The sequence below is a fragment of the Furipterus horrens genome, unplaced genomic scaffold (assembly GCF_987537825.1).
Source record: "Furipterus horrens unplaced genomic scaffold, mFurHor1.1.pri manual_scaffold_11, whole genome shotgun sequence".
Lineage (NCBI taxonomy): Eukaryota > Metazoa > Chordata > Mammalia > Chiroptera > Furipteridae > Furipterus > Furipterus horrens.
This window is the reverse complement of record NW_028327181.1, coordinates 54,978,477-55,002,785: the sequence shown is the minus strand read 5'-3', so window position 1 is coordinate 55,002,785 and position 24,309 is coordinate 54,978,477. Positions and strand designations below refer to the sequence as shown.

The 24,309-nt window shown below is 50.9% G+C and overlaps 3 protein-coding genes and 1 long non-coding RNA gene across 6 annotated transcripts; 2 read left to right on the top strand and 2 right to left on the bottom strand.

Moving 5' to 3' along the window:
* Nucleotides 1-1,207: 1,207 nt before the first annotated feature.
* On the top strand, nucleotides 1,208-6,169 carry BCL6B (BCL6B transcription repressor). The gene is made up of 9 exons (XM_090290879.1): nucleotides 1,208-1,246; nucleotides 1,737-1,927; nucleotides 2,167-2,388; nucleotides 2,501-2,860; nucleotides 3,153-3,277; nucleotides 4,183-4,347; nucleotides 4,441-4,571; nucleotides 4,688-4,825; nucleotides 5,273-6,169. Exons 2-9 carry the CDS (start codon nucleotides 1,749-1,751, stop codon nucleotides 5,387-5,389), a joined length of 1,437 nt encoding a protein of 478 aa, XP_090147005.1. The 5' UTR covers nucleotides 1,208-1,246; nucleotides 1,737-1,748; the 3' UTR covers nucleotides 5,390-6,169.
* On the bottom strand, nucleotides 3,674-10,190 carry LOC149997722 (uncharacterized). Its single transcript, XR_016513947.1, has 2 exons — nucleotides 9,335-10,190; nucleotides 3,674-3,923 (listed from the first exon to the last, which is right to left on the bottom strand). It is a non-coding gene; the product is annotated as an uncharacterized LOC149997722 (long non-coding RNA).
* Nucleotides 8,964-13,143, top strand: SLC16A13 (solute carrier family 16 member 13). The gene is made up of 4 exons (XM_090290880.1): nucleotides 8,964-10,205; nucleotides 10,350-10,496; nucleotides 11,132-11,866; nucleotides 12,522-13,143. The coding sequence occupies exons 1-4, from the start codon at nucleotides 10,007-10,009 to the stop codon at nucleotides 12,716-12,718; spliced, it is 1,278 nt and encodes a 425-aa protein (XP_090147006.1). The 5' UTR covers nucleotides 8,964-10,006; the 3' UTR covers nucleotides 12,719-13,143.
* An 831-nt stretch (nucleotides 13,144-13,974) lies between these two features.
* Nucleotides 13,975-16,361, bottom strand: SLC16A11 (solute carrier family 16 member 11). Of its 3 annotated transcripts, XM_090291172.1 has the most exons (5): nucleotides 16,156-16,361; nucleotides 15,683-15,890; nucleotides 15,285-15,428; nucleotides 14,349-15,116; nucleotides 13,975-14,261 (listed from the first exon to the last, which is right to left on the bottom strand). In XM_090291172.1, the coding sequence occupies exons 2-5, from the start codon at nucleotides 15,882-15,884 to the stop codon at nucleotides 14,032-14,034; spliced, it is 1,344 nt and encodes a 447-aa protein (XP_090147298.1). In that variant the 5' UTR covers nucleotides 15,885-15,890; nucleotides 16,156-16,361; the 3' UTR covers nucleotides 13,975-14,031. The 3 variants fall into 3 exon arrangements, with proteins under 3 accessions (XP_090147298.1, XP_090147299.1, XP_090147300.1); XM_090291173.1 differs by lacking the exon at nucleotides 16,156-16,361 and having other exon boundaries at nucleotides 15,724-15,882; XM_090291174.1 differs by lacking the exon at nucleotides 16,156-16,361 and having other exon boundaries at nucleotides 15,720-15,783.
* Nucleotides 16,362-24,309: the final 7,948 nt, after the last annotated feature.

Sequence of the window (24,309 nt, the reverse complement as noted above, 5' to 3'; positions counted from 1 at the left end):
GCGCAGACCCCACTCCTTGTCCCACCCATTTCCCTTGCTCCCAAAGCCGTCCGATTTCTCACCCCAGGTAGGAACCCCAGCCTCGGAGAAAAGTCACTTCTGTCGCCCAACTCTCCCTCCCTCTGTCCAACCCTAGTTCCCTCTAGGAGACAGAGGGGCAAAATAGACCAGCGCAAAGGGGACGAGGACGAAGGTTTCCGCCATCCGGACCGAATTGATCCCAAGCCCCTGTCAGAGTGGACCCCGCTCAGCAGTGTGAAAGCGACCCGGCGAGGCGAAGCTAGTGCTCGTCCGCCCCCTCGTGGAAGGAGCCCAACATTGCCGAGCTTTGCCGGCTTGCCGCGCTGGACCCCGGCGTCCGGCCAGCCTCCCAGCGTAGCCGACCGGCAGATGCCCGAGGCCCCAGTGAGCTGGGATTGGGGGAGGGCGAGCGGGCCTTGGGTGGGAGTCTCTCTCTCTCTCTCTCTCTCTGGATCCCTAAAAGGATTCTGCAGGGAGTCGGGAGCGAGAGTCCGGACGCCTTGGTCTCCTGAGCGTCTCTCGGCTCCCACCCGGGACTTTCCCCACCTCCTCGAGGGGAAGCAGCTGGAGGAGCCGTCCGGTCGCAGGACAATGGAAGGAAACAAACTAGAAATCATATCCGCCCTTTCCCTACCCCGCCCGGGCAGAGTCCCCCTCTGGGTAGGCCCCGCTGGAGGAACCTGTCATTCACACCACCCCTCCTGCTGCCTGGGACTCACAGGAGCTCACTATCGCCTCCCCAAACCTGGTGCCGCGTAGGGCTCTCCGTTACGGCCCGTCCTACCGAACGTTGGAAAGGGCGTCTTGTTGTATTTAGTCTCCTGTAACAGGCTCCTTGCACCCCCTTTCAAAAGCTAACACACCAATTTTCGCTGTCCCAGCCATACATGCCCCCGCCACGACCCAATACCCCTTATTTCTACTCTGGAGATCCCCAACCTTCTCCTCAATTCTAATGCCCCATCCTCGATGACCCCACTTTCGGTGACCCAAGACCCCTAAGGTGACGACCACCCAGCGTTCCTGAGGTCCCGCCCTGGAGCCGAGACCCCGCCCCCGGCTCGCCATCTGGAGTGCCACGGAGGAAGGAAGGATACAGACCCAGGCGTTCACCCCACCTCTACCCCCGCCCCCGACATCCCGGCCAGATAAAGGAGCCAAGGCCAAAAGGGGAGAGAGGCTCCACCCCCTTGAGAAGAGAAGCCGCAGCCCCTGCAGGACGGGGGTAAGAACGGGAGACTGAGGGAGCCAGACTCCTGGGTCCCCGAAGAGGGCTGGGGGTTGTTGATGGTAGGAAGACTGAGGCCCCCAAATTGGGCTAAACTAGGGATCCGGGACTATGTCGTAGGTAGTAAAATTCAGGGGAGGGAACTGCCATTGGGTCTCCAGGAAGGGTCGGACACCTGAGAGTCAGGAGCGCGGTGAAGCAGCGGGAGAGGGGGCGCTGGAAGGGCACTAGGGAGTCGAACTGAGGGCGCTGTGGGCGCGAGTCCCCACACTTGCCACCGACACCGCGGAGTGGGAACCCGCACATCTAGACGCGGAAAGCGAGCAATCGTGCGGTCGGTCGAGGGCAGAAAGAACGAGATGAATTAAGGGAGGCTGCGTGAGCCGGCGCCGGGGGCTTGGCGCCAGTTGCACCTCAGGAGCAAGAAAGAGGCAAACTGCCGAACGGAAGGTGTCTAAGGACCGCCTGGACCCCTTGGCACCCGCAGGCCGGCGTCGCGATGGGTTCCACCGCTGCTCCCGAGCGGGCGCTGGGCTATGTCCGCGAGTTCACTCGCCACTCCTCCGACGTGCTCGGCAACCTCAACGAGTTGCGCCTGCGCGGGATCCTCACTGACGTCACGCTTCTTGTTGGCGGGCAACCTCTTCGAGCTCACAAGGCAGTTCTTATCGCCTGCAGGTTCGAGGGGAGCCTCCTGGGATGGAGTGGGACCGAAGGGGGAAGGGGCGGAGCCGTCAGGTCTTTGGGAGGGAACCGAAGCCCAGCCTTTCCGAAGCAGGAGGCGGAGAATCCTGGAATTAGGGGCGGAGTGACAGTGGGGAGGAGGCGGGGCTCTCTATGGGGCGTGGCTTTCTATAGTAGCACTTCCCTCCCTTGGTTCCCTAGCCCCTAACATGACCTATCTGCCCTTTCTCCAGTGGCTTCTTCTATTCAATTTTCCGAGGCCGTGCAGGAGTTGGGGTGGATGTGCTCTCCCTGCCTGGGGGCCCCGAAGCCGGAGGCTTCGCTCCTCTTCTGGACTTCATGTACACTTCGCGCCTTCGCCTCTCTCCTGCCACTGCACCAGCCGTTCTTGCGGCCGCCACCTACTTGCAAATGGATCATGTGGTCCAGGCATGCCACCGCTTCATTCAGGCCAGGTGAGGAGTCCCAGCTTGGTGTTCTCGATGGGTGAGGTGGTTGTTACCCCAGGTGTCAAGGGCAGAGGCCAAGATTAGGAAATACCACTGATGTCCATCCCACTTTTCCCAGCTATGAACCTCTGGGCATCTCCCTGCGGCCCCTGGAGGCAGAACCCCCCACGCCCCCAACGGCCCCTCCACCAGGCAGTCCCAGGCGCTCCGAAGGGCACCCAGACCCTCCTACTGAGTCTCGCAGCTGCAGTCAAAGCCCCCCCAGTCCAGGCAGCCCAGACCCCAAGGCCTGCAACTGGAAAAAATACAAGTTCATCGTGCTAAACTCTCAGGCCTCCCAAGAAGGGAGCCTGGCGGGGGAGAAGAGTTCTGGTCAACTTTGCCCCGGAGCTGGGCTCCCCAGTGGAGATGAAGCTTCCAGCAGCAGCAGCAGCAGCAGTGGCAGCGAAGAAGGACCCATTCCTGGTCCCCACAGCAGGTACAGAAACTGAATTTGTAGTGGCTAGCCTCAGCTAGGGGGCAGAGAGAGCCATTGGGCAGGGGTGGTCAGGAGCAGGGAGTGAGTGCGTGGGTTCCAGAGACACTTGCCCCCCCTTAGGAAGCTGGCCAGAGGCCAGGCTTACTCAGTGCTTTGGGTCTTTGGCAGCACAGCTGGATATGGCTCATTGGTCAGTATTGGCTCATTTCCGGAGGGTGGGCCTTTGGTTCCAAATTCTCTAGCAGAAAAGCTCCCCTCCACATAATCTCTCCTAATCATTTATTCTACCTAGGCACTCTCCAGCTGCTGCCACTGTACAGTTTAAATGTGGGGCTCCAGTCAATACCCCCCATCTCACACCCCGGGCTCAAGAAGCCACTGTATCATCACCCTCTGGGCGGGTTCGTCCACCACCGGGTAAGAGCACCTCCTTTTACCTCCTTCTAGGCTTTTCTCCTGTGGCTGCTCAAGCCAGTTTGGTCCAAAAGACCTCAGGAAAGACCTATTCCAATTACATGCTACATATTTGAATCACCTACTGAGCTTTTAAAAATCTCATTGCCGAGGTCATATCCTGTAGATCAAAATGTCTAGAAGTGGGAGGCAGTCTCATCAGTATTATTTTTTAGTTCTTTAAAAAATTTATTTGAGAGAGAGGGAGAGAGAGATCAATTTGCCATTCCATTTGTTTATGCATCCATTGTATGTGCCCTGACTGGGGATCAAACTGCAACCTTGGCATATTGGGAAGGCATCGGTATTTTTAAAAAATATTTTTATTCATTGATTTTGAGAGAGAGAAGAAAACATCGATTTGTCGTTCCACTTATTTATGCATTCATTAGTTCATTCTTGTATGTGCCCTGACGGGATCGAACCCACAACATTGGCATATTGGTTCAACGCTCTAACCAACTGAGCTACTCGGCCAGGATGGCATCAGTTTTTTTTTAAGTTTCCAATGAGCAGCAGTGTTTGGAAGCTTCTGGCCCGTCCCAATCGCAGGCAGAGTGGTCAGCCCAGAGTTGGGCAAGGCCTCTCTGGCAAGCTGTCATTCAGGGTGCTGCAAGAGAGGAGAGAGAAATAGAAACTTCACCTACTACTTGGGACCTCCACCTACCACCACTGCTATTGAAGAGATTAGCAGAGTACTCTGAGAGAGACAAGGAGTCAGATCTTGGCTTCCCTTCTTACTAACCATGTGACCATGAGCAAGTAAAATGAGCCTCAGAAGTCTTAACAGTAAATTGGGAAAAAGAAAACCTACTACTGTGTGGTTTGAGGATTCCCTGGATTGTTGTCCTTACCCAACCCCTTTCCAGGAAGTGAATTTTTCAGCTGCCAAAACTGTGAGGCTGTGGCTGGGTGCTCATCGGGGCTGGACCCCCTAGCTCCTGGGGAGGAGGACAAGCCCTACAAGTGTCAGCTCTGCCGGTCTGCGTTCCGCTACAAGGGGAACCTGGCCAGTCACCGCACGGTGCACACAGGTAGGGGAGGAGCAAGAAGGAGAGGACCCTGGCCTTCCTGCTCACTGGGGTGCTAAGACAGAGTCTCTGACCTCCCTTCCTCCCTGCCTCCAGGAGAAAAGCCCTACCACTGCTCCATCTGCGGAGCCCGCTTTAACCGACCCGCTAACTTGAAAACACATAGCCGCATCCATTCCGGAGAGAAGCCTTATAAGTGTGAAACGTGTGGTTCTCGCTTCGTACAGGTATGGAGCCGGTCTCAGAAGTGGTTCAAAGGCAAATTTGCAAGAGGGCCAAGTGGACCATTTGGGGAGGGTTCTGTCTTTCTCGGAGGCTTTGTCTGAGGTCCCCTCCCTCCCAGGTAGCGCATCTGCGCGCGCACGTGCTGATCCACACTGGGGAGAAGCCCTATCCTTGCCCCACCTGCGGGACTCGCTTCCGACACCTACAGACCCTCAAAAGCCACGTTCGCATCCACACAGGGGAGAAGCCTTACCACGTGAGTACCGGACCTGGCCTGAACCAAACCTCAGACTTACCTCCCGTTTACCTAGGGGTGCGGCTCAGAGAGGAGTCGGCCTGGCGATTCTAGGATCTTTTCCAAATGGGCGGTATCCTGAAAGAGTCCTTGTGCGCAAGGGGAGGGGCTTAGGATAGGGATGTGAGTAAGGGACAGAGATGGGGGTAGGAATGGGCAGGTATAGAAGTTAGGCTCCTTGGCTGGACGCTAGCTCCTGAAGAGGAGCTAAGGGATAGAAATACCTTTGCTTAAGAGGGGTGCGCCTATCTCTTTGGCCTCTCCCTGAGGATTTGGGAGGACATAAGGACTAAAGGGCTTCTCTTGGGCGAGAACTAACAATTCTCCCTCACGCAGCACCTAAAAGGTGCTTGTGGATGGGGAGGGACCTGACCCGGCTGCCTCAACGTGCCCCCCCTCCCCCTGCAGTGCGACCCCTGCGGCCTGCATTTCCGGCACAAGAGTCAACTACGACTACATCTGCGCCAGAAACACGGAGCTGCTACCAACACCAAAGTGCACTACCACATTCTGGGGGGGCCCTAGCTGAGCAACGGCCCAGACCCCAGTCACTTCCTGGAAGCCAGGAAAGCTGCTGGCCCATGCTTGGCTTCTCTGTCAGATTTGGGCATGGAGGTGTGCAAGGCCCCACGGGTCTCAGAAACTGCTACCACCTTAATTTTTTACTGGGGAGAGCAGGGGTGGCAGATCCTGACCTGATCTGCCTCTGTTTTGCTGGTCAAAACCTCTTCCCCACAATCAAAATTGTTTCTGAGGAGAAAGCAAGCTGGGAGCTGGGGGAGAGGTGAGGCTGGAGCCCCCACCTCTTCTGGTTTATCTGTAAATATAATTTATTGAGGTCTTTGGGTGGCACCAGGGCCTTCATTCTATTGCATTTCCCACTTCCCTCTTCCACAGTGTGATCACAGTGACCTGAAACACAGAATGTGAGGTCACAGCTCTGCGGGCAGAGATTAGCACTTCTTGGTCTCCTTTAGCTTGAGTGTTTTTTCTTATTATTACCATAACTTCTTTGGAATTGTTCTTTCTCTTATTTGTTTGCTTGTTGGTTTGTTTAAAATGGAGAAAGGAGTTCTCTGTGTCCTACCCCTCCAATTCTAGGTCTGGAACCTTTATTTGTTCTAGGGCAGCACTGGGAACATGTAGATTTGTGGAATTGGGTCAGGAACCCTCTCTGGTATTCTGGATATAATACATTCTCTAGCAGGCTAGAACTGGATAGACTTTTCTCTGTTCTTCGTGGGTTATGGGAACCTTTATAGTGTGCCTGAAAGAGATAATAAATGCCTCCTGAGGGCTGTGGGGGGGGGTCTTTGTCAGTCTTGAAACTGGAGAGATGATTGGAGAGGCTTTTTCTTATATCCCTCACTGTCCCATTCATCTGTTCAACTCGGTTTGGCTCAGCTGTGTCTGTCATGATAGAGCCCACAACCCTCCCACTAGGGCCTGTTCTTAGCACTGAACTGATCCCTCCATGGGGGAAAGATCTGAAATTCCTTATTAGAGATGATGCCACCTTTTCTGATTCTGCCCAGTCTCTAAGAATGTTATGACCTAGGGGAGAATTACGAAACTCTTTATCTTGACTAAACATCTCATGACCAGGTAGTTCTTTGCTGCAGAGGCATCTAGGCTTGAATGTTCCTTGGGGTTCTCTCTACCTGAGACAAACTCCTTCTTCCTGCAGTGGGTTTTTGGACTTGCTCTGGCAAATGTCCACATTCCAGAAACTTCTTTGCCTCTAGATGTCACAGGTGCATGGTAACACTCTTACCTTAGAAAAACTGGGTCTGTTACCTGGTCTTCCCATTACTGCATTCCTGTCTAGAACCAGTGAATGCACTAGAACCTTCCACAGAGAAATTAAAGGGACTGAGTTCCATTTTGGGTTTGCTGTAGTTTGGGATTATGATTGGGATTACTGTTGGGATTAGAGATTTAGAAGATTTAAAAGAGTGATTGACTGATGGACCTTTTAGTGAACCAAACATCCAGGTGGAATTAAGAGGCTGGTTGAAGAGTGTAGTCACTGGTGTAGGCCAAGTACGTAGGAAGTCAGGAATGGAGTTGCCTCATAACTGGTGGAGGGTCTGGAATGTTAGGTGATACTCTGAAACCTTGATTTACAGTACTTTTCCTTTTACTCTGGAGCCTGTTTGATTCTGGGGCATGGGGAAGAGGGTAAGAAGCACTTTGAATTTGTGGGGAGCTTCCTCAAGAGAGGTCAGTACTAGTGGCTGACAATTGGGAACTGGTGAGAAAACTACTCTTCTCCCTCTTATTCCCCACTGCAGACTTGCAGGAGGGAGGGAAAGCAGAAGAAAGATGTGAGAAAAGGAGCCATGATTTTTTTTTTTTTTTTTTTTTAAGCAGACTGGATGCGCAGGTGGAGAGTGCCTAGGGTGGAGATGTTAGATCTTGCAAGATTAGAATCATGGAATAAAGAAGCCTCTCTGTGCTGCCTGCTGTGTCCTGGGTTTTTGCCTGGCGGGATCTGGGGACTGCAGAAAGCTGGGGAAAGCTGGGGAAAGAGGGTTCTTCCCTCCTGGGTACCATCTTGGATTTTGCATCCATTCCACCAGACATTTTAAATGGCCCACATTCTCCCCTTCCCTCCCCTTGCCTTCTGGCTCATTGTGTAGGAACCAGTGACTTCATGAAGTTTCTCCGGAGCCACCTGCATCCTGCTGCCCTGAAGTCACTTCCTGCCTGAAGTGTGGAGGCGGCAGGGAGAAACCAGGAAGCTACTAATAATACCAAGAGACTGGGGGCTGCATCTGTGTTGGGATACCTCCTGCCACCACCATCACCACCAAAACAAACAAACAAACAAAATGCATAGAACCTGGGTACCATGAGGACAATAGGGGCTGGAGGTGGCAGTGAGAAGGCGGTGTGGTTAGAGCCAACATGCTAACTCTACTGTTCCCCAGCACTGGTGCCTTGGAATCTGCCCATTGCCCAGTGTATGCTTCTCTCACCCTGTCCCCTGTCCTGTGTGTGTCCTGGGTGCACAGCTCTTTTCTACCCTGTGGGCAGAGGGTAGAAGTTCACTAATTTGGGTAAGTTACCTCCCTTTGGACTTGAATTACTTATTTATGAAATAGGTCCATTAACATGGTCTCTGCAGTTCCTTCCAATATTTACAGTTTGTGGTTGTATTTCTCTGTCTTTTAAAACCCATGACCTGGATTAGATTTCTTAAAAGAAAAAAAAAAAAAAAGAAGAAAGAAAGGAAAGAAATTTAGAAACTAAAACCTTCCTTCACCTCCCACTACAGCTTATCCCCTGTTGAAAATGAGCCCAGCTAATATTACTCCTGCTACATGTCGGGCCTTGAACTAAGCATTTTAGTGCATAGGTTTCCTAATTCATTTTCCCTGACAACCTTAAAAAGTAGGTGCTATTATTATCCTCAATTTATAGATAGGGAAATGAACTAAGAGATTCAGTATCTTGGCCAGGTTAAGAAGTGATGGAGCCAAGGTTGGAGCTACGATTCTAAAGACTACGCTCTTAACTACTGTGATACGGCCACACCAATTTCTACAACGTTGGCATAGTCCCCCATCACCCAAAATTTTGCCAAAAAAGAAAGGAAGAAAAGAAAATTTGGAGGGATATAACTATTTTCATTTCCCACATATAAAATTATAAGGCTCAATATGCTTTTAAAAAATATTTTTTATTTATTTTTAGAGAGAGGGGAAAGGAGGGAGAAAGAAAGGGAGAGAAACATCAATGTGTGGTTGCCTCTCATTCGGCCCCAACTGGGGACCTGGCCTGCAACCCAGGCATGTGCCCTGACGAGGAATCGAACCAGCAACCCTTTGGTTCACAGGCCAGTGCTCAGTCTATTGAGCCACACCAACCAGGGCTCAAAATGCTTTTTAAAATTACACACCCTCCCTCCCTATCTCCTCATCCCCTACGCCTCTGCGTATAAATCCTTGAGTCCAACTTTCAAGGTCAGGGTCCCCTGGAGCTTGAATTATAAAGAAACAGGAAGCTAAGCCATTAGTGCTATAGGAGATGGAGGGACTGGGTAGGAGGGGCAGATTGCTCCATGTCCAGATGATCAAAACATGTGGTTATGGAGTGGTTTTTATTAGAGGGACAAGAAAGGCTTCCAGTCCCATTGAAGGAGGGGCAGGTGATGCTGGTGGAGCCCACCCTTCCGCTACCCAGTTATTTTTGGTCTCTGTGACCCGTAGGTTTCCTGTTAGGTAGGAACAGGAGTCTTAACAACCCATTCCCCTCGTCTCTTTCTTCAGCCTTTGAACCCCTCAGGGGTCCAGGCATCTAGCCTCTAGTGACCTCAGGAGCTTGGCGTCTTTTGTTTGAATCTCATCTCATAACCCCTTCGCTAGCCCCTACCAAGCCTTGCAACTCCTGGGCTCCTCATTAAGCCAATAATGTTTTCCTCTCCTGAACCAGTTTACCCACCAGCAACCCCTTTGTACTCCTTACGTGCGGGTCTTGGTGCTGGAACTGGACGAATTGGTCAGCTAGGTGGACAGCAGACGGAAGCAGCCTATTGGTAGGTCCACACGTCACCTGGGGCCGGTCTGATCGACCTCCCAAAGTTCCCTCTTTACGCATGCTCCCCAGCCCTTGTCCGGGTCCAGGACAAGCCTCTAAGCCCCGCCTGGCCCTTCTGGCTCCGGCCCAGTCCAGGAGTCCTGCGAGCTATGCGCAGGGATGTTGGCCCTGGCTTGGCAGGGCAGGTGCTGACACTTGCAATGATAGAATAGATAATCCACACGGAAACTAATGCGCCTCAAGGGTAGGGCCCAAACCCAGCGCCGCTTCCTGGTTTCTCCACCGAACGTTGTTGGCCCACCCTGCCCAGGCCTCGATTCTTGACTGGCTGCCAGCGGAGCCCCGCCCCCAGGCGCTAATCGCCAAGGCAAGCACCGGTCAGTTCTCCCCACCAATATCGCCCCCGCTAGGAAAAGGGCGCAGGCGCCTCACGCAGCCTCTCTGCAGCTTTCAAGCACTCGTCAGTACCTTCCTCTTCACCACGCTTTCCTGCCCCTGCGCGCCCCGGAGCGGTCCGGCTGGCTGGGTGGGCAGAGGTGGAGTGTCCTGAGCCTTGCTCCCACTGGGGCTCTTAGTGGCGACAGCTCGGTCACCTCCTAGATGGCGCTTAGGGCCGAGCCCCCCAACGGGGGCTGGGGCTGGATGGTGGTGCTCTCAGCCTTCTTCCAGTCAGCGCTGGTGTTCGGGGTGCTCCGCTCCTTCGGCGTCTTCTTCGTGGAGTTTGTGGAGGCGTTTGAGGAGCAGGCAGCGCGAGCCTCCTGGATCGCCTCCATAGGAATCGCCGTGCAGCAGTTAGGGAGTGAGTGCCGCGCCTGGGCCCTGTGTCCTAAGACGCTCGGATGGGAGGGGAATGCGGGGACAATAAAGGGGGAGGGCGAGAGTGGGGGAGATGCTGGAGAAGGATGCCTGAGGTCTTCTCACAGAAATCCATCCTCTTCCACAGGCCCAGTGGGCAGCGCCCTGAGCACGAAGTTTGGGCCAAGGCCGGTTGTGATGGTTGGGGGCATCTTGGCAGCGCTGGGGATGTTGCTCGCCTCCTTTGCTACCTCCTTGACTCATCTGTATCTGAGCATTGGGCTGCTGTCAGGTGAGACCCTGGGCAGGGGCAGGAAAGTCGAATGCCTGAGTTTTTGGCCTCTGGACTACCACCTTCCTCCTGATCCTTCCAAAAGATTTCGGGATAAGCTGAAAGTTTTGAATAGCACCTGCACCCTGAAGGGAATGAAGAGCGATGACTAAATGGATAAATTTGGTTGGGCAATTAGGACATCCAGAGATAATGTGTTCAGATTATGCAAGCCCAGGGCTAGTGGGACTGGAGTGTAAAAGGAAGAATTACTCACTATAAAGTTGTGTCAGGTACTGTGACTGTGAAATAGATATCCTGTTTACCGATGAAGCAAGGCTTTAGCAGCTTATGGAACTTGGCACATGAAAATCACACAGCCAGAAATGGTAGAGCCCAGGACTAACTGCTAATTACTTTAAAAAAACATTATCTCTAAGCCTCTACAGTACCATAAACTGTATTACCCCCATTTTGCAGATGAGGAGATGAAGGCTGGAGGATTAAGTAAAATCATACAGCTAGAAAGTACAAAGCAGCAAAGTTAGGATTGTAACCAAGCCTGTGCTACATTCTGCTACTGGACAGTGTTGGAATTACTGAGCTTCCTAAGAATCCCCCAACCACCATTTCTTCTTCTTTTTTCATTTGGACAAGCTATGGCTGGGCCTTGACCTTCACTCCAACCCTGGCCTGCCTGTCACGTTACTTCTCTCGCCTGCGATCCCTGGCAATGGGGTTGGCACTTACTGGCGTGGGCCTCTCCTCTTTTGCCTTTGCTCCACTCTTCCAATGGCTGATCAGCCACTATACATGGCGAGGCGCCCTACTGCTGCTGTCTGCCCTCTCCCTCCACCTGGTGGCCTGTGGTGCTCTCCTCCGCCCACTCTCCCTGACTGAGGACCCTGCCATGGGTGGCCCTGGGGCCCAACTCACCTCCCTTCTCCATCATGGCCCCTTCCTCCGTTACACTGTTGCCCTCACCCTGATCAACACTGGCTACTTCATTCCCTATGTGCATCTGGTGGCCCATCTCCAGGACCTGGGTTGGGATCCACTGCCTGCTGCCTTCCTGCTCTCAGTGATTGCTATTTCTGACCTCGTGGGACGTGTGGTTTCTGGGTGGCTAGGGGATGCTGTCCCAGGGCCTGTGGCACGACTCCTGGCACTCTGGACCAGCCTGACCGGGTTGTCACTGGCCGTGTTCCCTGTGGCTCAGGCTCCCACAGCTCTGGTGGCTCTGGCTGTGGCCTATGGCTTTACATCAGGGGCCCTGACCCCAGTGGCCTTCTCCATGCTGCCTGAACTGGTGGGGACTGGAAGGATATACTGTGCCCTGGGACTGGTGCAGATGGTAGAAAGCATCGGGGGACTCCTGGGGGCTCCTCTGTCAGGTAAGGTGGGAATGAGGTTTCCAGGTGGGCCAGGGGTGCGGCGTCACACCATTCAGGGAGGGGACTATTCATGTAGTAGTGGATGTAAATATTGTCCTCTGATATCAAGCAGCCCTGAAGAGGGTCCGTGGGACAAAGAAATCAGGGCTGTGGAAAGAGTAAAATGAGCTACGTGGAATCCTTGGCAGGATACCTGCAGTTTGGGTTTTCAGAGACCTTGGCTGGACCTGGCCAGACATAAGATGTCACTGTATGCCCTCTCCCTTGGCCCAGTTGGCCCCAGTTCAGGTGTCTGAGCCATGTGGTCAAAGTCCTCCAGTCTCCAGATGCCAGAACCTTCAGACCCTTAACGTTTTTTTAACTATTAACTGAAGGTATAGATGGGTGGGCCACAAGTGCCTGAACTGCTCTGGATCCCCAAATCCCCACTGGCTGATTGGGAGGTCCTTTCTGAAGGCAGGAAGGTGATTGAAATGACTATTTAAAGCCCGTGGGAAACCAGAGTTCTCAAGCTTATCCAGTCCTACATTGGGAGTTCTAACTCTTCCAAGATGATGGGTCAAAGATTATTTTCTTTCCTCCACCCAAAATATGTCTGAGCCATCAGTCCCAGGAAATAGATCACTCATGTGTGTTTTTTCTCTCTTGGATGTAGGCTACCTCCGGGATGTGACAGGCAACTACTCAGCTTCTTTTGTGGTGGCTGGGGCCCTTCTTACAGGGAGTGGAGTTCTCATCACTCTGCCCCACTTCTTCTGCATTTCAGCTCCTACCTCCAAGCCCCACAGCCTTGTCACAGAGGCAGTGGATACCAAAGTCCCCCTGCCCAAGGAAGGACTGGGAGAGGACTGAACTCCCAAAGGGGGCTGGCTGGCTGTCAGACCCAGAAAGCCAGAAGTTGGCAGCTCCAGGTCTTCTCCTCCTGCTCCATGTTGGTGCCCACGCTACCACAGTGCCTTAAGCATCTTGGTCTATTTTCCACCACAGAAGGCTCAGGGATCCTGCAATGTGTGTGCCAACCCTTGGTAACTAGTTGAGGACTTCTATCTCTTTGGTGCTCCCGCAACCTTTTCTGCAGGATCCAGGGGCCCAGGCTGTTCCCCTGAGCTGTGTGAACCAACTGTGAAAATCAAAGGCCAAGAGACTTATATTTTTACAAGTGCTCTCCAGTGTTGCCTACTAAGTTTCTTCTCTGAAGAGAGATGTTTGGGAAAGGGGGATGCCCCTTTGAAATAAAATTGAATATGAAGACTGGATAATAATCAGAACCTCAGAAAGAGCTGGAGCCCATATGCTTGGGTTGACTGAGTGAGGTCATGGTTGGGAGGTGGAGGGCAGGTGTCCAGGAGCTCTGGTCACTTGGAGCATTTTAACCCTGGACTCTGCTCTCTGGACCACAGTTCTCCCATTTGCCCACTGACCTCCTCCTCCTCTTTTAAAAATATTTATTTATTTATTTATTTTTAGAGAGAGGGCAAGGAGGGGAGAAATGGAGAGAAACAGGTTGGTTGCCTCTTGTACACACCCAGCTGGGGACCTGGCCCTCAACCCAGGCATATGCCCTCACTGGGAATCGAACCACTGACCCTTCGGTTCACAGGCTGGCACTCAATCCACTGAGCCACACCAGCAAAGGCTGATCTCCTTCTTTTTCACTATCTCCTGTGATTTAGAAAGGAAATTAAGAGAATGGTGAGGACATGGTGTGTGTGTGAGGGGGGGGGTAGCTTGGTAGGGGAAGCTGAAGCTGAGAGAGCTTACATCTGAGTCTGGGATTCTTGTATTTACCTCAGACCAGTAGAAGAAAATGGAGATATAGGGGAAAGTTTGAGTAAAGGAAATGAGGACAGGGCAGACAGCACTCATGAGCCTCCCTCTCCCCCAAACAAATTGAAGCTGACAGGCAGACAGCTTCTTAAGGATTCCCTGTTATAACAGCAAAACTTGGGCAAAGAGAAATGGACAGCAGAACAGATACCCTCCCCATGCCCCAGGGCTTAGTGGGATCCTGTTTCTTTCAAGCAACCTTTTGAATATCTTAAGTAGAAAGTTTTCAGTGTTTTAGATTATTGATCAACAATGCAGAAAAAACAAATTTGCAAAACAAATTTGCAGAAAAAACAAATTTTTTTATTGGGGGAGGGACTTAAACCAAAAGAAAAAGGTCAACAAGTGGTGTCCAGAGTGGAGTGAGGGCCTCTTGGGGAGAGCAGGGCAACCTGAGGAATGGGGAGCAGCTCCCCACTCTCAGGGGGAGGGGTGGCTGGACGGGAGGCTGGACTGCAGGAGGGCAGAGCCCCAGGCAGCCCCGTGTAGATGAAGCTGCCAAGGAGGACCAGAGACCCGCACACGAGGAAGGAGGCGGTGAAATCCCCGGTCTTGTCCCTTAGGAAGCCTGAGTGGAAGGGAAAAGGAACTTGGATGCCTCGGACCCCAGGGGCAGAGGATGGTGGCCGGCAGATCGGCTGGCTCAGGCCCTTACCTGACAGTGGAGGGCCCAGAAGCCCACCGAGGCTCATCAGCATCATCACCAGCCCCGTGGCCTGTACGACACCTCCGATGCCCACTAGCCCCGGGAGCACTCCGAAAACCAGCGGGGCGTAACTGCCGGCGCTCAGCCCGTAGGCCCCAGCTGCAGCTAGCAGGGCCCCCCCCCAACCCTCCTCGCTTCCCACCACCGGCACCAGCCCCACAGCCAGCAGCCCCAGCCCTGTCAGAGCCCCGAACAGCGCCAGCAACCGCGGGAGGGGCACCCAGCCCTGGTCTGCCAACCACCCACAGACTAACCGGGCGCCCGCATCCGCCACTGCAGCCACCGCCACCACCAGTGCGGCCCTATACCCCCCCAGGCCCCGGTCTAAAGCATGAGGGGCCAAATGCACGTAGGGGACGAAATACCCGCCCGCAACCAGGGCGGTGCCCAAAGCAAAAACTAAGAAGGCGCGGTGTGTGAAGAGACCCAGGCCCAGGGCATCTAGGGGCCCGCGGGGTGGGGCCGGAGGGTCGCCAGGGAGCTCCAGGGGCCTCAGCAGGGCACCACAGGGGGTGAGGTGCAGGGTAATGGCGCCGAGAAGGAGCAGGGCGCCCCGCCAGCCGAAAGTATCCAGGAGGAGCTGCAAGACAGGCGCTAGGAGCAGCGAGGATGCTCCGTTGCCCGTGAGTGCCAGCCCCACAGCCAAGACTCGACGGCGGGAGAAGTAGAGAGAGAGGGTTCCGAGGGCAGGGGCGAACACCAGGGCCCAGCCGGAGCCTTCGAATGGATACGACCGGGTGAGGACAGGGACCGACGGGGAAAGCCTGGCCCAGAAATCCCAGACCTGCTCCTGGAGGAAGCCCCTCGCCCAACTGGCCTCCAGCCGCAAACAAGCTCCCATCTCCACCCTCACCCCCTGAGGACCGAAGTATCCTCTCCCCTCACCAGCAAGAACGCCCAGGCCAAGGTAGAGGTGCAGCAGACTGCCAGCGAAAGCCGAGAAGACGAAACCAAGCGAGGTGAGGATGCCGCCAATCATCACCACTGGGCGCGCCCCCCACCGGGTGCTCAGGGCGCTGCCCACTGGGCCTAGAAGGAGGCGGAGTCAATAGAAGACACGCCCCTCGCCCAACTCACTCCGTCACTTCTCATTGGCTGTTTCCCCGGCCTAAAACTTCTTCCCTGGCCTACGAGCCCCTCCTTTTAACCTCAACCCACTCTTTTCTAGAATTTGGTGATGCCTGTCGTCCTCTTTCAGTTTATCTGGTAATCAGGTGGGTCCCCCACCACTATGGGCCCCTCCACTCTGGCTCCCGCCCCCCACCTCGGGGCCCCCCCCTCACTGGCTGCCTGCTGCACGGCTAGAGCCAGGGCGCTGACCCACGCTGTGTCCTGAGAGGTTCTGTCAAAGTGCTCAGCGAGATCAGGGAGGGCAAGGCCCAGGGACCGTAACAGCCCGTAGGACAGCCCATTCACCGTGAAGGCTGCAGCTGCCACTACCCAGCCCCAGCCCCCGTCTGGGGTTCCGGGGGCCTTAGGGGTCATCGCCGTCTGAGGAAGAAAGGAACACCTGTGAGCGAAGTCTCCATGTCTATGCCTCCTCTAGAGACCTGAGATCCAGCTTCTGGCTGCTTTCCCAGCGAGGGCGCGTCACCCTGAGCACCGTAGGGCTGGGGCGGTGGGAGCGGGAGTTGGGCCTAGGGGTGGAATTCCTGGGTGGGCGCGAGTTACCTGCGAGTTTTCTGCGAGATACCGGGATGGGGTGACAGGGGATACCCCTGGCTTGGGACGCCCCCTCTCCCGCGACATCCCTTACCCGACCTCTCCAGGCGGTGGGGGAAAGGGCGACGAATGGCTCGGCCTGGTTTCTCCCCGCTTCCTAGGCGGGCAGGAACCCCACAAGGGAGCGAGTGCAGAGATGGAGCCCCACTTGGACAGGCTTTCTTGGTAAACAGAGATCACTGCCGGAGCCGGAGCCACCTGGGACGCTGTGGTGGGGAGGGCGGGGGCTAGCTGAGACAGCCAATCAGCCGAGCCGAGGGTGAGACCAGACACTGAGTCCCACGGGGATTAAATTATACGCACACGCACACACGCACACGCGCGCACCCACAAAAGCAGACACGCCGAGCCCCCCACCCCCCGAAAAGGGACAAGCGAGGAATGAACGCCATAGGCGCCTGCCCACAGCCAAGCACCTGCTGCCTGCTGCTCACGGGGGAGAGACGTGGACTGCAATCCCCAGCAAGCCCAAGGTCACTAACAATGCGCTGAAACAGGGGTGGTTCCCCCAAGGGCTGAGGAAATGAGTTTTGTTTTTAGAAAACGTTGCTGGAAGGACAGGGCTAAATCTTGACTATCAAATCCCAGACCTCCACTGAATTCTTGTTGTGTGCTCAACAATATGTCCTCAAGGACTTAAGGGAAGGAACAGGGACTCCCTTATTCTCAGGAGCTGTGATGTGCCAGGCACTTTTCACGCATGCCATCTTTTCATCCTCACAATAACCCTGTGAAGACAGTGTCATCTTCATTTTAAAGATGAAGTAATGGAAGCTTCTGGAGGTTAGGTGACTTGCCCAAAACCACTCAGCTGAAAGATGGTGGAAATATATATTTGAATTTTGGGTCTGTCCAACTGTGTATGGGATCATACAAGGAGAATAGACCTAGGACTGAAACAGGATCTACCACAGTGGAGGGAAATGGCCTGGAGACAGTGTGATGCCAAACTGGCCTGGAAATGGCAGTCTTTTCAGGGCCAGAGAATTTATGATTCTAAGATAGGAGGCACTGGAAGAATAGAAAGGATCTTTGCGATTGGAATCGATAAAGATTTAGATATTAGAATTTTGAAAACCAAGTAAGAAATCTGAGAACTGAACCCTGGTGTTTATTTCTTGAAAAACTTTATTTAAAATATCCTTTAAATATTTTTTTTACTTTTTTAAGTTAGATTAACTTGAATGTAATTTGGCAGTTTTAAGCAATGTGTAGATTTTTTCCATGTAATCAAAAATATATTTTTTTACATTCAATATTATTTTGTAGTTTCACGTGTACAGCATAGTGGTTAGACAATCATACACTGCATTTTACAAAGTGTTCCTCATATTTCCAGTACCCTCTTGACAGCATACACAGCACACTATCAGTGACTACATTCTGTATGCTGCACTTTGCACCCCTGTGACCATTCTGTTAGTACCAGTCTGTACTTCTCAGCCCCTTCACCTTTTCCACCCAGTCCCTCAACTCCCGCCCCTCTGGCAACCATCAGTCTGTTCTCTGTATCTGAGTTTGTTTCTGTTTTGTTTCTTTGGTTATATTGTTCTTTATATTTCGCATATAAGTGAAATCATATGGTATTTGTCTTTCTCTGATTGACTTATTTCACTTAGCATAATACCCACTAGATCCGTCTATGCTGTGATAAATGGTAAGATTTCATTCTTTTTTATGGTCAAGTAACATGCCATTGTATATATGTACCACAGCTTTTTTCAAATTGAATATGTTGTGTGACATTGGTTCACAAAATCAATGTGACAACTCAACATCATGTACCCATCACCCAAAGCATAGTCTCTTTTTGTCCCCATTTATCCCCCCATTGCCCACCTCCACCTACCCACATTTTTCTTTCCCTCTGGCTATCACCACATTGTTGTCTGTGTCTATGTGTTTTATATATGTATATATGGTTTTGTGCGTTTGGTTTTTCTTTTTTCTTAATCCCTTCTTCTTCTTTCACCCAACCCCCCAAACCCTTTCCCCTCTGAAAGCTGTCAGTCTGTCACATGTATCCATGATTCTATTCCTATTTTGTTCATCAGTTTATTTTGTTCATTATATTCCATGTATGAAGGAGATCATACAGCATTTGTTTCTCTGACTGACTTATTTCACTTAGCATAATAATCTCCAGGTCTGTCTATGCTGTTGGAAAAGGTAAGAGTTCCTTCCTTTTAATGACTGAGTAGTATTCCATTGTGTAAATATATCACAGTTTTTAAAAATCCACTCATCTACTGATGGGCACTTGAGCTACTTCTAGATCTTGGTTATTGTAAATAACACTGCTATGAACATAGGGGTACATATATTCTTTCAAATTAGTGTTTTGGGTTTCTTTGGATATATTCCCAGAAGTGGGATTGCTGGGTCAAAAGACAGTTCCATTTTTAATTTTTTGAAGAAACTCCATGCTGTTTTCCATTGGCTGCACCAGTCTGCATTCCCACCAACAGCGCATGAGGCTTCCCTTTTTTCCACATTCTCACTAAAACTTGTGTGTTGATTTATTGATGGTAGCCATTCTGACAGGTGTGAGATGATAGCTCATCATGGTTTTAATTTGCATCTCTCTGACGATTGTGTTGACATTGAGCATCTTTTCATGTCTATTGGCCATCTGTATTTCCTGCTTGGAGAAATGTTTGTTCAGGTTTTCTGTCCTTTAGAAAAAAAAAAAAGACTGTTATCTTGGTGTTAATTTGCATGTGTTCTTTATAAGTTTTGGACATTAACCCTTTATCAGGTGTATCATTGGGGATATGTTCTTTCATTCCATGGGTTATCTTTATTTTGTTGATGGTTTCCTTTGCTGTGAAAAACCTTTTTAGTAAAAGCATCCTTTTGCCCTGGCTGGTGTGGCTTGGAAGATTGAGCACTGGCCTGTGAGCTGAAATGTCACTGGTTTGATTACCAGTCAGGGCACATCACTGGGTTGCAGGCCAGGTCCCCAACTGGGGGCATGTGAGAGGCAACGGATTGATATTTTTCTCCCTCCCTTCCCCGTTCTCTAAAATAAATACATAAAATCTGTTAAAAAATATTCTTTTTGCATTCCAGTTAAAGTCATCATTGCTTTACTTCAGCTATTTGAACGCAGAGATGTGTTCTTTGTTTCATTATTAAACAATACAGAAAATCTGGCAAATTGAGGTTTGGAGCATGCATCATCAAAAACCACATGATGGCAGTGTTTCCTAATTGTTGAGAAGTATCTGTAACTCAAGAAAACAGTTTCTTAAGCAGTGAGAAACTGTAAACCTAGCAAATACAGCATGATCTTTGTTGGTTTCTCCACTGCCTATAGGAGAAAAAGAATCAAATTTCTCTACTTTAGGTGTAAGGCCTTTCACAACCAAAAGGAGACCCAGAAGACTTCTCCGTTCCATTTCCTGCTCCTCCCTCACACAGCCTTCCATCAGCCACCCTGTCTCACCCTCTCATGGACATGCCTAAATTTTTGCATGCGTCATGCCCTCTGCTTATCCTGGGTAGTTTTAAAGCCTTGCCAAATATACCCAAGAAAAGTGGTCTCACTGGTTTTCCTAGCCTGGGGTGCTGTTGTGAAAGGCACCTGGGAGGTGGAACCCGCAGATCCTCAGTCATCGGGAGGGCAGGGAGCCCACTTCCCTGGTGAAGTGGTGGTGAAGATTCTGTTCCAGGCTGAATGTAGTCAACTGAAACAAATCTTTCCCTGCTGTGGTGAAGCGAAGAAATCAAAGAGGAGCCTGGGCCCTCTGGGGCAGGAGCTGTAGGAAGTTATGCTGAGCACCTTTAATAGCTTGCTCACGGAGCTTATAGCACTGAGGTTGGGAGAATGGAGTCCAAGCTAGACGTCCTTGGTTTGACTCTCATCTCAGTCTCTTAGCTGTATTATTGTAAGTTACTCAATCTCTCTGTGCCTCAGTTTCCTCATCTCTAAAATGGGGAGACCAATCCTAGCTACATGATAGGGTTTTTGTGAGGATTAAGTGAGTCACTGCACATACATGTATTAATAAGGGACCTCGAATGGTACCAGGAATATGACATGTGTCAGTCACTATTGCTACTGTTGTGACTTGGAAGAAACTGACTAGACCCTTCAGCAACACTGAGATTTTGCCCCCTGGCTTTACCTTAATATCTCAAGGTTAAAGAACTTCATTGGTCTGGTGAGTTCTCAATAGAACTACACCAGTTATAAGATGTGAATGCTACAAAAAGGGGTTAAATGGGATAGTTTTTACCTATGCGGTGAGTAGTTTTCTTAGCATTTGCCAAAGTTTATAAGAAAATGCCAGTCTCACTATCTTGACTCTAAAAATAAAAGAGAAGAAAGGAGTCAAAGTAAGTTTTGTTCATTTGCTCCTTCACAGAAAATATTTATAGATACCTACCATGCCAGACACAACGCTGAGTGCTACAGATATAAGCGTGAATGATACAGTCCCTCCCCTCCAAGCTCTCACAACCACATTAGAGAAGAAAGTGAAGTAAAGAAATCTCAGCACAAGGAGAGAAACACAGACACCATTAGCGGGGCAGGGGAGGGACTGACTGCCTGGGCCTGCTGGGACGGCTTCACGGAACAGGAGCCCTTAGAGCTGGGTCTCGAAGGATGAGTAGGAGTTTGCAAGATGGTCGTGCGGGCAGGGGCATTCCAGGCAAAGGGAGCAGCTTGTGGAAAACTCACAAAGGCCTGAACCAGCTTGGCATGTTGTTCATTACTTGGGGAACTGTACATGGTTGTTGTGTGGAGAACAGAGAGCATGTAAGGGAGCGATGCAAAGTGAAGCTTCTGGGCAGAGGGTCCCATCATGGAAGGTTTTTAAGATCAGGCTAAGGAATTTAGATGTTTTCCCAGTGATTAATGCTTCTCAAAATTTTCCACTCATGTAACATTCACCGATATTGCAAGATGCACACAGAGGAAAGAGGCCTCATACCACAGTCAGAGGGGCAGGAGAGTCTGAGGTTATAGACAGACCTTTTATGTGTAGGAAATTTCTATGAAATATTTTGTTTTACATCAAAAATTTATGTGGAATTTTGCATCCTACTTCATAATCTGTGATACATACTTTCTTTTCTTAAAATATTTTATTTATTTATTTTTAGAGAGAGGGGAAGGGAAGGGAAAAGAGAAGGAGAGAAACATTGATGTGAGAGAGAAAAATCGATTGGTTGTCTCTCGTACACACCCCGACCAGGGATTGAACCCACAGCTCATGCATGTGTCCTGACTGGCAATTAAACTGGTGACCTTTCACTTTGCAGGACAATGCCCAATCAACTGAGCCACACTGCTCAGGGCTGTGATACTTATTTTCATAATAAAATAATGCTTTATGTGACCAGATAAGACTTCCCCACAAAGTCCTCTCTACTGACCATTCTGACTCCTAATCTACATTAGGTGCCTCCCCCTCTTTCCAATTAACCCTCATCAGAGAACTCCTCAGCCTGCGGTACAATCATTCAGTTTTGTCCTCTTCCCCTACTCTGCACTGCCCTGAAGGTGGAACCTTGTATTATTGATTCTGGATCTTTGACATCCTAAAGTGCCAAATGTGAACGACAAATGACCGAATGAGAGAAACACTGAACAAGGGACTCATTGCCTGAGTGTATTCAGTCTCCTGCTCCACAGGATGTGGCAACATCACAAGAAAGGGCCGTTGATGGGCCAAACTGGTAATGCTTGCCCCCTTGGAGAAAGCCCCGGAAGCAGGTACTGAGCCAGGTCGGGTCTTTAGGGAAGTCAAAAAAGAGGGTCAAGGTCTGAACATAATTTGCTTTCGGGACCACAGGATCTGGGAGTGTGGCTGTGTTTATGAACTCAAACTGCTCTGGGGTTTTCTCATGGGAGCACCTGTGGAATGTTTGGGGGGCCTCAGGGATCTGCAACCTTGGGGAAGCCCTGAACTGAGCCCAGCCATTCCTTGGGTACATCCACTGGGGGTTCCGTCTGTAGAGGGAGGGGATGGGACAGGAAGGATGGCATTGCCTACAGGAAACATGGCTCTATTTGAAATGCACAAAAATAGGAGATTTCTGGTGTTTGGCCCAGCTGATCTTGTGCTTCTAAGCACCTAACAGAGTTGCCTCTTGCCCCTCACCCACTGGAATCTTCTCCTTCCCCAGCTCACCCAGACACCAGGCCATGGGGAGTTGGCACAAACCTCAAAGCCCAGACTCAGAGTCTGGAAAAGTAGAAGAAAAGTATGACCCAGGAAGGGGCCGAGATCACAAGGTCAGGGTTTGTGTTTTGGAGCCAGGGGAGCACCCTTGTTGAGATGCTCTGAAATGGGGGTGGGTAATGGAGAAAGAGGGTACAGGCACCCACTCAGGGCAGTGGGGCTCATCATATGCAGGGAACAAATCTGCTTGAGTGACCACATGTGAGTGAAGGCTGAGCTGGGTCTCCTGAACTTTTGCTGGAACTGAGATGGGTAAGGAGTCTGCTGAGTTTAGGGCTGGGAGAGGCCATGGTCAGGCTGAAATTGGCACAGACAAGACAGATGAGGCTAGAGCTCAATTGGAGATAAGACCTGGGGTGGGATGGGAGTCCTACCCCGCATTACTTCTCTCTTACCCCCTCTATCGAGTCTGTCTCTAGTGCCTTTTCCAATTCAGTCTCCATCCCTTCGCCCTGTCACCCACCCCCACCTCTCCAGCCCCCTTAAGTGCTGAAGATATGGAGCTTCTGGCTCCTGGATCTCTCTTGACAGCACAGTCCCCAGGATGGGGAACAGGACAGTTGGGGGAGTGCCTAGCTTAAGTCCTGGAGCCTGGTCTGTGTGTCTATCCAAATGTGTCTTATCTGGCATTTTCTGGTTCTGGAACCTTGGCCAATATCTGTGTCAAAGTTCTTAGTTGTAAGCCACAGGTACTCTGTCCAAGTAATTATTTAAGGAGAGAACTGATGGATTACAGGATATACTGGGCATCCATCAGAATTATCAGATAGGCTACCGAATGAGGTTTGGCAGGGACACAGACTGCCACAGGGCTAAAGGGGTTGCCAACATTGCTGCTGTCACCATCAGGCACTAGATGCCGCTGCTGGTCCTCTGCATTCACAAGGCCTAGAAACTGCTGCTTCTCACCGCTAGCTTTAAATCCAAGTCCAGGGTCAGTATCCTGACCGCCTGAACCTTGGTCATGTGTTTTCATCCTAGCTCGTAGGGACACCAGGACACTGGGCACCTGGTGTTTTCAGTGTCTCCAGATAGGGTGGGTTCTGCCTCCCAACAAAAATAATAAGGGGGGGGGGCATCATCAATCACAACTCAATTAAGTGAAATAAATGTAATAATAATAATTCTCAAACAAAGGAAGAATTTCAGGTGCAAGCCAGCCCAAAATGTCCACTAAAAACAAAGGTTGTCAGGGTGGGAACGGGATTTGAATTGAGACAGCAGTGTGTGTGCCTCCTGCAAAAGCAACTTGGATGTGGTGAATTAGTTAAAAGCATAGTTCTTGATTCCTAACATGTCCTAGACTTCAGTGAAATAAGGCTTGGAAAGGAGCAGCTCAACTCCAGGCACATGGTAGGCACTCTACAAATGGAGTTTCTTTCCATTTCATTTCCTCCTGTTTTCTGGCCACAGGTAGTCACCCCTTCATCTCTAGTTCAGTCCAATCTCTACTCCAGTTCCTGTGCTCCCTGAGTGGGAGTCAAACCAGAAGGAGCAAGGGATGATGTCTGTCATTTCCCCTTGGCAATACCCAAACTTTTAGCTGCCACTGAATTTTCTGGGCACATTGTCTCTCATTCTATGCCCAACCTGGGACCTCACATCTGATTTAAAGGGACTCACCCTCTTAGAGGACTCTGTTGACAACCTTCAGGTCTGCCCTAGGGCTGCAGTGGTCCTGGGTGTCCAGAATCCGCTTCCCAGCTGAATACAGTATTCCCTCACTTATCGCGGGTATTACATTCTAGACCCCCCGTGATAGGTGAAAATCCAAGAAGTAGGAACCTTACATTTATTTTAGCATTTATATATATTTTAAGGCTTTATAAACGCTTCCCCCACACTTATAAACCATTCCCAGTCTTTTATTAACCTTTCCCACTCCCTTATTAACCTTTTCCACACTTTTATAAACACTACTTATGTTCTTAAACGTATTATACACTCTTAAACCTGCGTAACTTTAACAACATACGTATACAGTACTGCAAAAT